General features: G+C 37.6%; 3 protein-coding genes across 4 annotated transcripts in view; 2 read left to right on the forward strand and 1 right to left on the reverse strand.

Moving 5' to 3' along the window:
- LOC125230350 overlaps positions 1-15,670 on the forward strand; it is a 38,291-nt gene that overhangs the window by 8,072 nt on the left and 14,549 nt on the right. Inside the window, 17 exon segments of the mRNA XM_048135486.1 lie at positions 34-204; positions 365-542; positions 646-710; positions 1,082-1,243; positions 1,323-1,427; positions 2,989-3,150; positions 3,474-3,677; positions 3,849-4,090; positions 4,271-4,427; positions 4,594-4,686; positions 4,800-4,904; positions 5,197-5,403; positions 5,906-6,052; positions 6,333-6,517; positions 7,605-7,793; positions 8,248-8,366; positions 9,291-9,557. Coding sequence (XP_047991443.1) covers positions 34-204; positions 365-542; positions 646-710; positions 1,082-1,243; positions 1,323-1,427; positions 2,989-3,150; positions 3,474-3,677; positions 3,849-4,090; positions 4,271-4,427; positions 4,594-4,686; positions 4,800-4,904; positions 5,197-5,403; positions 5,906-6,052; positions 6,333-6,517; positions 7,605-7,793; positions 8,248-8,366; positions 9,291-9,557 — 2,758 coding nt within the window.
- On the forward strand, positions 6,776-10,387 carry LOC125230012 (prostaglandin reductase 1-like). The gene is made up of 6 exons (XM_048134924.1): positions 6,776-7,028; positions 7,272-7,371; positions 7,605-7,793; positions 8,248-8,366; positions 9,291-9,557; positions 10,057-10,387. Exons 1-6 carry the CDS (start codon positions 6,923-6,925, stop codon positions 10,287-10,289), a joined length of 1,014 nt encoding a protein of 337 aa, XP_047990881.1. The 5' UTR covers positions 6,776-6,922; the 3' UTR covers positions 10,290-10,387.
- LOC125230007 lies at positions 10,398-13,462 on the reverse strand. Of its 2 annotated transcripts, none has more exons than XM_048134916.1 (3): positions 13,321-13,462; positions 12,631-12,853; positions 10,398-11,846 (listed from the first exon to the last, which is right to left on the reverse strand). In XM_048134916.1, exons 2-3 carry the CDS (start codon positions 12,841-12,843, stop codon positions 10,398-10,400), a joined length of 1,662 nt encoding a protein of 553 aa, XP_047990873.1. In that variant the 5' UTR covers positions 12,844-12,853; positions 13,321-13,462. The 2 variants fall into 2 exon arrangements, with proteins under 2 accessions (XP_047990873.1, XP_047990872.1); XM_048134915.1 differs by having other exon boundaries at positions 13,293-13,459.

The following is a 15,670-nucleotide window of genomic DNA, read 5'->3' on the forward strand; positions in this document are numbered from 1 at the left end:
GAGATGTTTAACCGTAATTTAACGTACCAATAGGGTTACGACACGCTCGTCGGAGAGCGAGGTGTCTCCATGTCAGGAGGCCAGAAGCAGCGCATAGCCATCGCCCGTGCTCTAGTGCGCAACCCTAGCATCTTGCTTCTGGATGAAGCCACCAGCGCGCTTGACATGGCTTCAGAATTGGAGGTTCAACTGGCTTTGGAAAAGGTGAGTACTTTTAGATCCTGTCTGTGACCTGCGGGGTTCGAGGTCTTGCAGCATCGCGGGGTCACATTTTAAAAGATCGAATTAATCCGTAGATTACCTTTGTCTCCTTTAAATTCCATCTCCATGGAATAATAAGTTCTATAAACTCTCGTATTCTCAGGCTTCAAAAGGACGAACAACCGTAATCGTAGCTCACCGGTTATCGACGATCAGGAACGCGAATTTAATCTGTGTGATAAAAGACGGAGTCATTGCTGAAGAAGGAAGCCACACGGAATTGGTCGCCAAGAAAGGGATCTATTACGAAATGGTGAAGCTTCAGGAGCCAGATTTTATTGGTAAAATTGAAAACATTTTACGACAACACTTACCAATGTCATCGCCACCGATATTAATGGCAGTTGCATGCTTCGACTGTGTTGCATTTTTTTTTAATTCCAGATGCTGGATCTGTGCACAAGGACATATCTATAAGTGAACATGATATTCCGGATGGTACACCAGCTGTACGTACGTATTTTTATAAACGTATTTATAATTTAGCCAGGGAATTTCATACATAAACAGAGATTAGAAAGAAACTTGGTTTTTCCAGACTATAAATCTTCTATTCTGGTCAGGTTCTGCCGGCGACTTGTGATGAAATTCAACAATGGTTTATACATTTTTTATTACCTTTTACCTTTGTTAACTATTATACTTATTTAATCTATGGCAGCGGTAAAGTAGAGTTAGTTGGAAAGAAGTTTGTATCCATGGATGGTAAGCGAATAAATTGCTATTGATTCCACCTAAGTCGTGTTTCATTTTACATTATACTCGTACCTATCCTTGAAATAACAGCATACTGCACTTCATTGATTTTAATGTTTTTCAGTTATCTCAAGAAGAAGAGAAGGAAGTAAAACGAGTAAGTTATAGAAATGCCCTAGCGCTTAACGCACCGGAATGGAAGTGGATATTAGTCGGATGCATCTGTGGTTTTATTGTGGGATTCACATTACCTCTAGCTGTTCTGGCTTTTGGCCAGTTATTCGGGGTAAATATTATACCTTCAATGCAATCACAATTATATTCAGTTGTCGAACTGAGGCTGTATTTTACTTTTATGGTTACAGTCATTATCCAATCCAGATCCAGGTCTCATGTTAAAAAACGTATCTCACATATCATTGGCATGTGTTGGCATAGGCCTCGCCATTGGATCTTCGTACTTTTTACAAGTAAGTATTGTAATTAATACGCGACAGTAGCGTTAGTTATAATATGCTTAATGCTGATATATATACTTCACGAACAGATCCAGAATTCCTGATAAGGTAATGGCGCCTATTAACGTGGTACTTAAGGCAGATTTCAAAAGATACCAAAAAATTAAGGGTATCAAAGCTCATTAGCGACCACAAATATTTTTTTTATGGAAGAGTATTTATTGAACTATTAGTTTTGAAGAGTTTTAGGATCATTTTAGTTTATTATATGTCATAAAATGATTTTTGAAGCCAACATACCTAAATTTTCTATTACCGTGGTAATGAACAGGTTGCAGTTCTATTACCGCGAATTGAGATTTCATTACCGAGGCGAATGACAGTGTTTTTCTGCCATCGGTAAATAGAAACCCATCTCAAAATTCGGAGCTTAATACCGACGGTTGAATATACAAATTATGACAAATACATATACCTATACTATCCTCCTTTATGAATACCCACAGAAGACTCAGTTTCACCTAAGAAATCTGTACTTACGGTACACTAAATGTCATATTTTGATACAAGACTAATATGTCGCTCGGTAATAGATACTTCTATAGGAACCCATTACCGACCCAAACAAATATTGCATGGATCGGTAATAGATTCTTATATATTCTATTACCGAGGGTTATCTGATCGTACCATCGGTAATAGGCATAAATTGTAGTATTATAAAATCTAATTCCGACCCATAAAAACAAAGTCATACAGATGTATTTTCATTACAAATCAAAATAAAATATTGCAACCTTATATTAAAACCAAGTTTACATAACTGGTAAGTAAGCATCAGACTTTATGTCAATGTTTAAAAAAATTGACAAATTAACGGTTTTCATAGAAACTACGAAATCAGTCATGAAGTTTTTGCTAAAAATTAAGGTTTTGTTGAATAATTTTCATACCGCGTAAATAGTTCTTTGATAGCGTGAATAGATCAAAATTGAAACAACTGTAAGACATTATATAACTGATCACATATACTTAAAATAAAGCAAAAAGAACTAATATCACTACTTTAACTATTACCGTGGTATACCACAGTAATAGAATCTACTCACGAAATGGCGCCTTTCACCGCTGTCTTTTAATTTCCACTTTAAACACATTTCCAGGCTAAACAATACGTAAAAAGTACTCAGAAGTCACGTAGAAAACTATAAACAATAATTTGAAATGCATAACTTTCACCTGTTTGCCATAATTATTACGTAAACTACTAAATGAGATTGGAGTTCACTTAGATTTAGCGTCACACGTCAGTATGACATAACCTCTTCTCGCGGCCCCGTGGCAAAAACTGTCAAATAGCGAGCGTCTTCTTTCATTCACACTCTCTATCGCCTATATGTGCGTTAGTCAACTAAACAGGCTTCCTTTGTGTGAGTAACTTTTTTTAAGAAATTGGTCGGTTTGCCTATAAAATGCGTATTTGCAAATGCGGCGGTAATGGACGTCGATTTCGATACCCGCGTTGATAGCCGCCGTTACCTTATAGAGTTTTATGGTGATGTATGTTGACCAGGCGGTGTGTTTTGGGCTGGCGGGCGCGCACCTCACAGAGCGCCTGCGATCAAAAATGTTTACGCATATGCTACACCAGGACATCGCGTTCTTCGACGAGCGAGCTAATTCTACGGGCGCGCTATGCGCACGGCTGTCTGCTGAGGCGGCACACGTGCAGGGAGTACGTACCCTTGCTTAAGTTGTAGTTGAATAGACCCAGCGGGTGCAGAGTTCTCTCAGGGACTATCTAAACATCAACCCCATCGTTTATGTACGTTTTCTCTTGAAAATATAGACCCTCAACAGATGGATACCCCACTAACAGAATGTCTAAGGACTACAAGATCATGGGCGATGGAAGATACCAACGTGGTGGCCTAAGTTGGCTTCTTGGTAAGGTGACTCCTGAACTACTTTTTACGTTCCTTCTTGAACTGTCTAAAAGCCCTAAGCCACCAGATATTGTGGGCGAAACAAATTGAATAAATGTTAACACCTTTTCAGGCAACAGGTCATCGAATCAGCACATTAGTTCAATGCATTGGCACCGTTGTCCTATCCCTGGGCCTGGCCATGACATCCGAATGGCGGGTAGCTTTGGTGGCACTGGCATTTGTTCCTCTCGTGTTGCCCGTCTTTTACTACCAAAATGGCATCGCTACCATTGTGGCTTCAATGAATGCTAAGGCTGTTGAGAAGAGCACTCAGGTATCTACATATCTCTACTACTACATACCTCTAGATTTTAAACTCTCTAACTCTACCCTTTTCCCTTAACGCCATGATAGCATACCATACATGATACCTATCCCTATAATGGAGCTAAAGACCCGTGTAACTCTAACTCAACATGCTTATACCCATCTAACGTCTTCGCAGATAGCAGTAGACGCGTTGTCCAACATCCGCACGGTAGCGTCCCTGGGACGCGAATCTGCTTTTGTACGGGACTACGTAGCTCAGCTGGCCCTGACGCTGCCGTTCGCCAAACGCGGAGCTCATCTCTTTGGCCTAGTCACCGGCCTGTCCCGAGCCATGTTCAACTGGATGAACTCTGCAGCCCTCGTTTACGGCGGATACCGGGTCGCATACGAGCGATTGCCTTATGAGAAAATTTTGATGTGAGTATTAAGGATTTTGCAGTGTCGTGTCGCCGGTTTGTATTATATGTTCCTTGCTTATGGAACTCTTAAAAGATAGCTGCCACCCAAACATAAAGGTACATTAAGTTGCAGTAGTTATGGTAACCATAGTCCTGACAAATTCGTTACCAAAAAGTTACCGCAACTTCACGATTTCAGCACAACGCAATGTATTCAAATGGCTGCAGGCACAGCGAACGAAGTGTTGTCGTACATGCCCGACTTCCAGAAGGGAATGTCGGCGGCGGCTCGTGTGTTGGATCTGCTGAACACGAGGCCCACTGTCGTGGATCCTAAGGATCCTGTCACTGGCTTTGTAAGTTTTCTTCACTGTCATTTTTGCAACAACTATGTACCGAATGTGGTACCTAAAGATGATTAGATATGTGGAAAAATCTTTAACTAATTAAAATGTATATGATTGTAATTTCATTCAAATTCCCAATTATAACGACTTCTTAACTCTGCTTATCTATTTCCAGAAGGTATCTTCGGGTGAGATACATTTTAAAGACATTGAGTTCCATTATCCGAACAGACCTGGCATTACGGTTCTGCAGCAGCTCAACCTTGAGGTAAAGATTTGTTTAGCTTGTGTGCTTCTCTGTAATCGCTTGATTTTATTCCCTACTGTACAAGTCGAGTAATATTTATATACGAACCAACGTCATTTATTAAAATTTTTCAGGTACCAAATGGGAAAACGATAGCTTTAGTCGGTCGAAGCGGTTGTGGCAAGAGCACGATAATACAGCTGTTGTTAAGATACTACGACCCTTGTGCGGGTACCGTGGTAAGTTTTTCGTCCTATAAACCAACAGGCTTGCCAAATCATACCTAGAGAGACAGATTATTTTAAAGTCTTAAGCAGATATAATTTAAAGCTTTGCAGTTGAGATACAACTTTATGGTGGACAGACTCGATAGCTTGATTTTCCTTTGAATATATTCAAAATAGGTCCACGTACACGTATTGGGTAGTGGGTACACGTGAATAAAAATAATCCATGTGTTACTAATGTTGAAAGAGTCCTTTTGTTCAGGCACAAATATGATATCTAACCTAAAAAAGTTTCCTAATTCAGTCATTAGATGGCGTGCCACTGCCCCGATTACTGATGAAGGACTTGCGCGCGAGCTTCGGGCTGGTGGCCCAGGAGCCAGTGCTGTTCGACTTGACAATCGCACAGAACATCGCTTTCGGACAGAACGACCGGGTGGTAACGCGCGACGAAATCATTGAAGTTGCGAAACAGGCCAATGTGCACAGTTTTGTGGTCACTTTACCACTGGTAAGTTGTAATACTCTACCGCATGAAACTGATAGAACAAAAATCTAAATTTTATTATCAGTATGTTGCTTAAACATATAAGATATAATATTATATATATTGCAATAGAGCGGCAGATAACAAATTTCTACTTTCGTTTTTCGCAATAGACCGCCTTATTTTATTTCGTCTCCTATATGCAATGTGTCCCGTGGTACAGAGCCCTAAAAAAAGAAATGGCAATAAAAAAATAACTAATATCGATAAGCCCCTAAATTAACGTTTTTTATCGATAATTTGGCGTATACTACCGACCCTTTCTTTCCGGTCACTTCTCCCGGGACACATTGTATATTTCCCACTGGCACAGCCGTAGTTCCTGTGTATGTTTAAACGAGTGTAGATAATCCTGATGAAGTGAAGTATTAGCTGTAAAAATGCCCCAGAAACTACATATATAATTCAAAATATAAACCACGCCATTCCTAAAACGTTTGTACCTAAGTTGAAAACAAATTCATAGGGCTACGACACAAACATCGGCAAGAAAGGCACCCAACTGTCCGGGGGTCAGAAACAGCGGGTGGCAATCGCGCGCGCGCTGCTTCGCAAACCCAAAATTCTGCTGCTAGACGAGGCTACCAGCGCACTAGACACCGAGAGCGAAAAGGTACGAGGCAGAAGAATGTAAAAGAATATAGCTGTACCAACATTGGCAAGATCAGCCAGAAGCAACGGCTGATGATCGCCCGGGTAATCGGGTATTGCTTCGCATAGTTAGTAGTTAGACTATTTAGTATGGGTACTGTACGGATACTACTAAGATAAGACAATCTTTGACAAGTAGAGCGGAAAGGAACCAATTAGACTTATATCACCCTATGATGAAGATAGTAAGTTGTCCAGTAAGCAATTGTGTAGGTAATGTAACCGCGTAATTATGTTTCCAGGTAGTCCAAGAAGCGCTAGAGTCTGCCGCGGCGGGACGCACATGCGTCATGATTGCGCATCGCCTGAGCACCGTACGCTCCGCCGACCTTATCTGCGTACTACAGAACGGTCGTGTCGCTGAGCAGGGCACGCACCAGGAACTCATGGACCGCCGTCAGCTGTACTACCACATGCACACCAACCAGTAGCTACCGATACTCACTGACTCGCACCGCGCTGCCGACCTCATTTCCGTGCTGCAAGGCAGCTGCGTCGCTGAGCGTAGCACGCACACCAACCAATAGCTGCCCCACCGCGGAAGACAGACGGAACTTCTTATCTCTCGCTAGATGTCGCCATTACACTGAAGCTAGTAGCGCCATCTTGTAACAACAAAATTAAACATTAATAAATAGCGTGAAGATTCTGCGCGTTGTTCACTATCATTTATCATTCTTATCTACAGTACACCTACCTTGTAGTGATAGGTACTTAAACTTAACAACTGGTTGTGATAAAAATAAATACACTATTAAAGATTACTGCATATTGTTACTGTGATAGTTGTGCCTTTTAGTTAAACAAGTTATAAAGTTATTATTTTACAACAATGGTTTTAGCCAAAAAATATGTGGTAATAACTCCGTTTGTAGGGGAGCCGAAGCTGGAAAACTTTATAACTGTTGAAGAAGAAATAAGACCACTAGAGAAAAATGGTAAGATAAGAATAAGAAAACACATCTGTAGATAACTTTCCTACTGGGTACCTACTTTTTTAGTTTAGCCATGCACCATGATAGGTTATGTTTTGTAACTTTTAATAAGGCATTTAAAAGTAGTAGGTATTCATTAAGTTTAAGATAGTTTAAGCCAAAAAATTTAATAGTTCATTTTATATTAACTTTAACGAATTTACTTACAACTAGTATACCTTTATTTAATTATCCAATGATTTGCAGAATTTTTAGCAGAGGCACTATACATAAGTGTAGATCCGTATCAGAGGGTAAAACTTGGAAACACATTCCCTTGCGATATGATCGGAGGACAACTTGCAAGGTAATTTTGTAACTTAGCAACCTATTATATGTAAAGTACCTACACATATATCGCGTGTGGCGTTTTCAATCAAAAGGTAGGTACAACAAAAGCATAAGGTTTTTCGTATAAAATTACGGGCAATTTCTTTCTTATGGTTTCTCTCACCTCTTACACATAATGTCACAGGAAAAAGGCTACAAAAAACAATGTCCTGTCTGACACTGATGAGTAAAATCTTTAACCGATTTCAGAATAACTGAAAGCAAAAATCCAGATTTCCCAGTAGGCGCGCTGGTTATGGGCCACTTCGGGTGGCGCACGCACACGATCGTTCACCCTGACAACGAGAAGCTGTGCGGGCAGAAGCCATACATGTATAAATTGCCGGATTTCGGAGGACTGCCCGTGGAGTTGGGGCTGAGTATGTGTGGGAGAGTTGGGTTAGTACCTACTACATAATGTGTATAACTACATAAAGCCAAATGGAACTCTGTCCCATCAACCAACTTCCTTACAACCTTCAAGAAAAGAGCGGGCATATGCTCTTATGTATCTTAAAGGCCGGCAACGCACCTCCAACCCTTCTGGTGTTTCGGGTGTCGCTTACCATCAAGCGACCTGTCTGCTCGCTTGCTTCCTATTGCAGTAGGTCATCACCTAACTTTCTTTTAATTTTTATGCCGTTAACATACAGAAAGAAGATAGAGAAATAGATCTATTTCTATTACGTACTGAATTAATAATAAGATTTTATTATAAACCAATTCGAATTGTTACCTTACAATACATAATTATTTAATATCTATGTGTTTAAATATGTGTAGCCATCGTGTGAAAGTTTCATGTTACCTATAGTTTTGAATATCCAAATACATTTGAAGTTTTTTTTTTCAGCAATACTGCCTATTTCGGCTTCACGGAAATCTGCAAACCAGTAGCTGGAGAAACTGTAGTAGTGTCTGGAGCGGCGGGCGCCGTCGGCTCGCACGTTGGACAAATTGCTAAAATTTTAGGTAACTACTTACCTTCATAACACCTCAATACTTGTTTAAATTTTCACGCTTTTCCTTCGGCCCGTCGTCGTATTATACTTCCAATTTTATCACTTATCTATGTGGATAAAGTATCCGTCACGTGCATGGATAAGACAACTGTCACTCTCACACTGACATACTTGCCAAAGCGTGACGGATGCTTTATCCACGTGGATAAGTGATAAAATTGGAAGCATGATACGTCGGCAGCCGGCGTATCACGCTGCCAATTTTATCACTTATCCACGTGGATAAGACATCTGTCACTCTCACACTGACATACTTGCCAAAGCGTGACAGATGTCTTATCCATGTGGAAGTGATAAAATTGGAAGCATGATACGTCGGCAGGACAGTTTAAAATGATGTTTCACGTGCCGTATTTACCAGACATGCACCATAATTTTATTACTGTAATGAGTAAAAAGTAGAAGTTAAATAGTATAGGGAACTTGACTATAGTCAAAATAAAATATTGTATACCATGCACGAAATAAAGCATCAGATAATTATAGGAAAAACATGGACAGAAGTTATATTTAAATCCAATTTCTATTTGATAAGTCAATATAATATATAAAGTACCTAACTGAGTTGACCGTGACGTCACTCACTTCGATTTCATATAAAGTCCATAAATTAGCAAGTCGTTCAAATTCGTTTTGACAGTTCTTAAAAAGAAGCTGATTTGACTAGGAGGCAAGTAGCCTATTATAGTGGCAACATCGAGTGTTATCCCGTTTTCTTACACACAGATAATGATTGAAAAGGGACGACACTACGATGTTGCCACTTTTTAATTTCTACTCTTTTTCTAGACTTACAGTTCTGTGGCTTACACCAATCAATCTTTCTTAGCGCAATTTTTTTTTTTAAATTGTTACATTGAAAAAAAAATTCCAGGTTGCAAAGTAATCGGTATAGCCGGGTCGGACAACAAATGCGCCTGGCTAGTCAACGAGCTAGGTTTCGATTACGCGGCCAACTACAAAACCGAAAACATCGCAGACTACCTCAAAAAGAACGCTCCCAACGGCGTGGACTGTTACTTTGACAACGTAGGTGGGGAGCTTAGCAGCACTGTAGTGGCGCATATGAACGAGTTCGGCAGGGTCGCCGTGTGCGGGGCTATCTCGATCTATAATGAGACTGATCCTATGAAGCGTAAAGGTAATAATAATGACAAGACCTTTAAGACTCCGTGTAAGACAAATACCTAAATGCTAAGAAAAACCTACGTCAAAAACATAAAGAAAAACATTATGCTCCTTCAGATGGCGCCACACCTTTGGTTGGTGCTAGGTTAAAGGCTAACATTCATATTTTGACAATATTAACATTGTCGATAGATGGCAGTCTATACACTGTGACTAAATTTCAGAGATTCAATGCTCTTTGGTGACTACCTACACGTTTTACGTTGACAATCATTCTCTATAGGTTCTGTATAGGTACAGTCAGCAGCAGAAGTTCCGTAACGGGCAAGGTGTCCAAAATGAACTTGACACGATCTTATTTTTAAGACAATAAGAGCATGTTAGGATCATTGTGAACACCTTGCCCGTTACGGAACTTCTGCTGCTGACTGTACTAGGCACTTCTAATTTTTAATATCTCTGATCGCCTAAACTTCCAAGGCCTAAAGTGATAACGAATTCAATTTTTCCAGGTACTTTTCTTCAACCCTACATAGTTGGAAAACAATTGAAAATCGAAGGTTTCCAAGTCAACAGATTTGCTGAGCGTACTGCAGAAGGCATACGACAAAATTTGCAATGGGTGAAAGAAGGAAAACTGAAATACAAGAACCATATCTATGACGGATTCGAATCCACAGTAGATGCATTCATAGGTTTATTCAAAGGAGATAATACGGGGAAATCTATTGTTAAAGTAAATTAAAGCAAAGACTATAATAAAATGTAAAATATTAAAAATAAATGTATTAGGAAAATTATAATTATTCAAAAGCACTTACATTATATACAAATATTGATTAATTGTTATTTATCATCTATCTCTTTTCCTTTTAGCAGATGCAGGCGCGGCCTTAGCGATGTTTGGAACATATTTATTAATAAAAAGTTCTTCGTAAAGCAAACTGTTACAATCAGGTGTTAAATATTTTGAGATTTCCTTGTAGAGCTGTTTCTTATGTGCTTCCTCACTTAAATCACTTTTCTTAGATGATTTTGTAGGGGGTGGTTGATCTTCCTCTTTAGTTTCGAGGGTTCTTTTCAAATCCATTATTTTTTTAGTGTTTTGATCAATTTTGTTTAACAACAAGTTTTCCATTTTTTCCATTCTTGCCTCTAAATAGTGTACAATATAAGCATGTTCATTTGGAAGACTTGGGTCTTTTGATAAAGAAGTCCTTACTTTTTCTGAGTTAATATCATAGTTATTTCTTGTTTTCTTTGGGACCAGAATATCTTTATCAGCAGATCCTTGTTCTTCTAATCGGCTTAGTTCTTGTGCAATTATATCTTTCAGTTTCATGTTAAATTTTCGTTTCTCGTTAATTGCAGCTACTCTTTCTGGGGACATTTTATTTTTGATACTATGAACTGTATTATTTTCTCTCTTTTGAGGAGACTTTGCTTTATCTAAAGGTTTTGGTTCATTCGAGTCAATTATAATTTCAAATTTACTTGGATCACTAGTGTTAAGTATTTCTGCAACATTACTTTCGACATGTTTGCAAGAGGCAGGCATATTTTTCTGCACAATTGTTTCTTCTTTGCCATTGTTGAATGACATTATAATATCATCAACTACATTTACATCTTTCTCTATATTCTTCAAAATTTTCTGAGTTTCTTGTGCCTGTTTAGGCTGAGGCACTGTAGTGTTATTTTCTTTCGATTTATTCCTATTAATACTTAAAACCATTGAAGGCTTAACTACCTCAAATGATGCAGTTGAAACAGGCACAATAATCTTCTTTTCTGGTTCTGTTATCTTTTTTTCTGATATTATTCTTACTTTACTCTTTTTGTTGTCAATTTTAAGTAAGGGTGGAACTTCATCTTCCAGTCGAAATTCTTCTTTGGTAACAACTGGGAGTGGTGGGATTTCGACAACTATAGTATCCTTAGTCATATTTTTATCTGGTACATCTATTTGATTAATTTTAGATCTGTCTGCATATCGAGTTCTGTATGTAAACACTTCTGTAATATTATTATTAGTTTGAGGGGTCACATTCTCTATATTTATCAAGTCCTTACTATCCACATCTATCATCTTATAGTCCATGGGATCATTCGTCAAATAATCTGCATAAAGTAAATTATAGTTTGACTTTCTATCGGATAATAAGTCATCGTTTTCAACTACTTCACATGCTAGTGGATATACACCCAACATGTTCTGTGGCATTGTAGCTTCTTTAAATTTGTTAGAATCGCAATAGGGACCATCCAAGGTAGGTATTGCTTTTAACTTTAATTTATCTTTCTGAAAAGAAAAGAAGTTTTAATGAGAATAGATAATTTTCTTTTATGGTATATCCATACATATATTATTTGTATTAATGCACCGCATCGGCAGACTAATAAAACGCGAAACGACGCCACGTGTTAACACGTTGCAGTTTGTATAGAGCATGGCGTCGCGTCGGATTTTTATAATAATAAAATACACAAAATAAGTCATGGAGGATTGACTGCATAAAACGAGGACGCACACTGAAAGGTTAAAACAGATGCACAGTGTGGGACCAGACCTCATTTTTGACCATGGTCTGTTTATAGTAAAAAACCGGTAGCCTAGACCAAAACAATGCTACGACTAAAACTCCCGAATGTCAAATATGACTAGTTTACGAGATATTATTTTTTTAAATTTAGGGCAAATGTACCCGAAAATTGACTAAAACTCAAAATATCCTGAGAACGGTATTGATTATCAAAAAACACTTTTAAGAGAACTTATAGAACTAGCAATATACTATTGTATGGAATAATCAGCACAGTCCTAACATCATTCATATCAGTATTAGAACCAAATTAGTCATTTTCGATTTTGATTTTTTGTCTCGAAAGTTCCTGTATATTAGCATTTCTTTTATTTTTTTACTGAAAGGTGATTAGCTTCCCTATATGCCATAATTATTGCATTAAGCAATTCCATAGGATCTAGAAATTATGGTGTGCTTCTGCTTAATTACTCTATGGGGATTTTATATGGGACGTTTAAACACACCAAAGAACAAGGCAACAATAACACAATAGTTACTCACTTTTTCATTCATGAAATGATCATCTGCAAAATGAAATTGACATATACAGCGATTCTTAAGTTGCGAGACCTTTAGGTTAAGAAAGTCATATCGGCCAGCTCTCGTCAGCCACTCATGGCAACGGACCTTGTCAAACACAGGGTAGTGAAACAAATGAGTCTTTCCGTCTGACCTGACGGTACAATTCTTGTAGGTGCACCGACACCCTCCCATGCTGGTAAACCTGAAATGAGAAACATTGCGTTTCTTCACAACTCATGATTTAAAAAATTGGTCTCAAAACTAAATTACTAAAGTCAAGAAGTTAATGGTGAACTGATGAAGTGAAAGTTTTGTTTATTAGAAATCTTAAGTATAATTATACTGTACAAAGTATGCGGTTTCCAATTTGGAGGTCAAGGATGCAAACTCAGGGGCTAACACCATATTTAATGAATTTTCAATCCAGTTATGAAGATGCTGATGGATTTCTATAAGTAGACAGAAATCATAAGCAAACAATATTTACATTTGTTAAAACTACAAGTTATTTCATCAGTATTTTTCTCTGCTACGGCTTAGGTTGTCTATTTGTACTAATTTACATTATTCAAACCACAGCTTTGTAGTAAAATACGTAAATATAATCAATGTTTAAAAGGTCTTAATTCTTTTTATCTTACCTAACAAAAAGCAGTAAAGCGAACTTACAGAAATAGAAGACACTTAAGTTGTATGGTGAGACTAATAAATTAACACTGTTTTATTGTTCATTTATGTACAATTTAATTGAGCATTAAAATGAATACACTGTAGAATTAATATTACGATACAACATAGCATCACTTCGCTTGAGCTTGATTCACTTGTCATTGTCTTGTCAAAACGACAGCTGCAGCGTCAAATTTGCCACAGACTATAAACAACAGTACAACATAGAGTTTAAGCTGAGTTTAGACGTGCAAGTTATTGCTGCAAGTTTTGAGACAGAAGTATACGCAAGAAAGAGATGCAGATATTTGCCTCTCTCTCTTACCTATAGTTGCATCTCAAAACTTGCAGCAATAACTTGCTAGTCTAAACTCAGCCTTGACATGTCGCAATTTATTATAGCTTACATTTGTAAAATTGGTTTTATCGTTTTAATCTTAATTTTTTTTAGTTTTGTTTTGTTTGAATTTTGTTTCTGTTTTTAGTGCGTTTTCACATTATCCGATCCGATATCGGATGTCGGACCGATATCCCATACATTACAGGCACCATCTTGGATTTTTTCTATTGAAATCCTTCCGACATCCGATATCGGATCGGATAATGTGAAAACGCACTTAGGGTTCCGTACCAAAAAGGTACAACAGGAACCCTTATGGACTATTTATTATACTGTGCTTATGGTGCGACTCTGTCCGTCTGTCACATTGTTAAATATCTCGAGAACTACTTATGCTATCGATATGAAATTTGGAATAGTTATAAACATTGTGAACCTCTACAACTTGAAAGTATTTTTTTTTATTAATTAATATAAATGATAGAAAATGGCCAAAATGAAAGGGGGGCAAACTGAAAATTTCAAGTACTAGTCAAGTGGGATATCGTTAGAAAGAGCTCAAATTGTACATATCAAAACTATTTTTTATAATTTTTTGGTCGTGGAAAAAAATGATTTTTTGAAGGAAAATGTAAAAAAAAATACTCGTTTTGCCGATAGATGTCGCTGTACGTTGAACGCTCATTTCCTACATCGCGTTTTTCCTGATATAATGAGGTCGGTTCAGGAGCGTCCTTGCGACATGTCGTAAGTCGTAAACTATTGAAGTCGAATAGTCTTGATTTTATTTGGACGTTGTCTAACAATAAAATTGTATATTAAAATATTACTTGTTATGTAGGAAATTGAGTCTTGAGGGATATAGTCGAATCTGTAGAGTTCTATGAATAACATTTTGATGATTCAACTATGGAAAGTTTATACGGAACCCTCGGTGAGCAAGTTCGACTCGCACTTGACCAGTTTTTTTATTTCATTTTGAATGTCAGCTAGGAGGTTTCAGAAGGGGAATGGAAATATAAATTACAAAATTATCACCTATCAATACTGCTCGGCAAAAAAGAATAGAAATAAAGAAATGGAATTTTTTTTTTTTATCATGGCAACACTTAGCTGTTCTCATACAAAAGTCATGGACTTTCAATAGGGACTGAGCTCACACTTTTTTGCCATACTAAATTGAACTTTATCACCAGTGCAGAAAGGCGTTCTTATCAGACTAGTAAAAGTGTGTGTCCACATGAGAGGGTCAAAGTTGGGGCTGGTGTCCCTCTCTTGCATTATGTGACCAGTGTTAAAGAGATTACTATAGTAGTAGTATTTTTACCAGTATGATAACTAAGTTTATAAACTTTTAAATTATTTTTGTATTATATCGAAGCAAGGATATTAATACCTTGTAACGAATTGGTAAGTCATTATTATGAAGCCATACAAACCAAAGATTTGCATGCATAGTAAAAAAAACCTTTAATTCGGTATTTAGTAAGATTTGGTAGTAACTTTGAATATTGACTGGTAACCCCAAATAATGACAGTGATGACGTCATTCAAATAATTTTTACATGCTGGCAATAAGTGCAGAGAGGGACACCAGCCCCAACTTTACCCTCTCATGTGGACACACTTTTTGGCCTAAGGCTTCCCACGAGACAGTCTTAAAAATTACATAATCTTAAAAAAAACTTGTATGCAATCTGACAGTTCAAACTGACACTGACAAGACACTGACGAGATTTGAACTGTCAGATTGCATACTAAGTTTTTTTTCAAATTTTTAAGATTATGAATAAATACCGAACATTCTCCTCACGTGTGAAAGTCAAAGCTACGATAACACCAAGCCAACACCTGACATTGGCAAATTCACCCTGTGCAAATTGGCAGGAGTAAAAAGCCAAAGCAAAAAAAAAAAAGATTATGAATTTTTAAGACTGTCTGTGGGGAGCCTAACAACTCAATCTAGCTTAATAATATATAAATCTATGACAAAAGTATCAGAATAGTTGC

This window comes from Leguminivora glycinivorella, chromosome 10, assembly GCF_023078275.1.
Source record: "Leguminivora glycinivorella isolate SPB_JAAS2020 chromosome 10, LegGlyc_1.1, whole genome shotgun sequence".
NCBI lineage: Eukaryota > Metazoa > Arthropoda > Insecta > Lepidoptera > Tortricidae > Leguminivora > Leguminivora glycinivorella.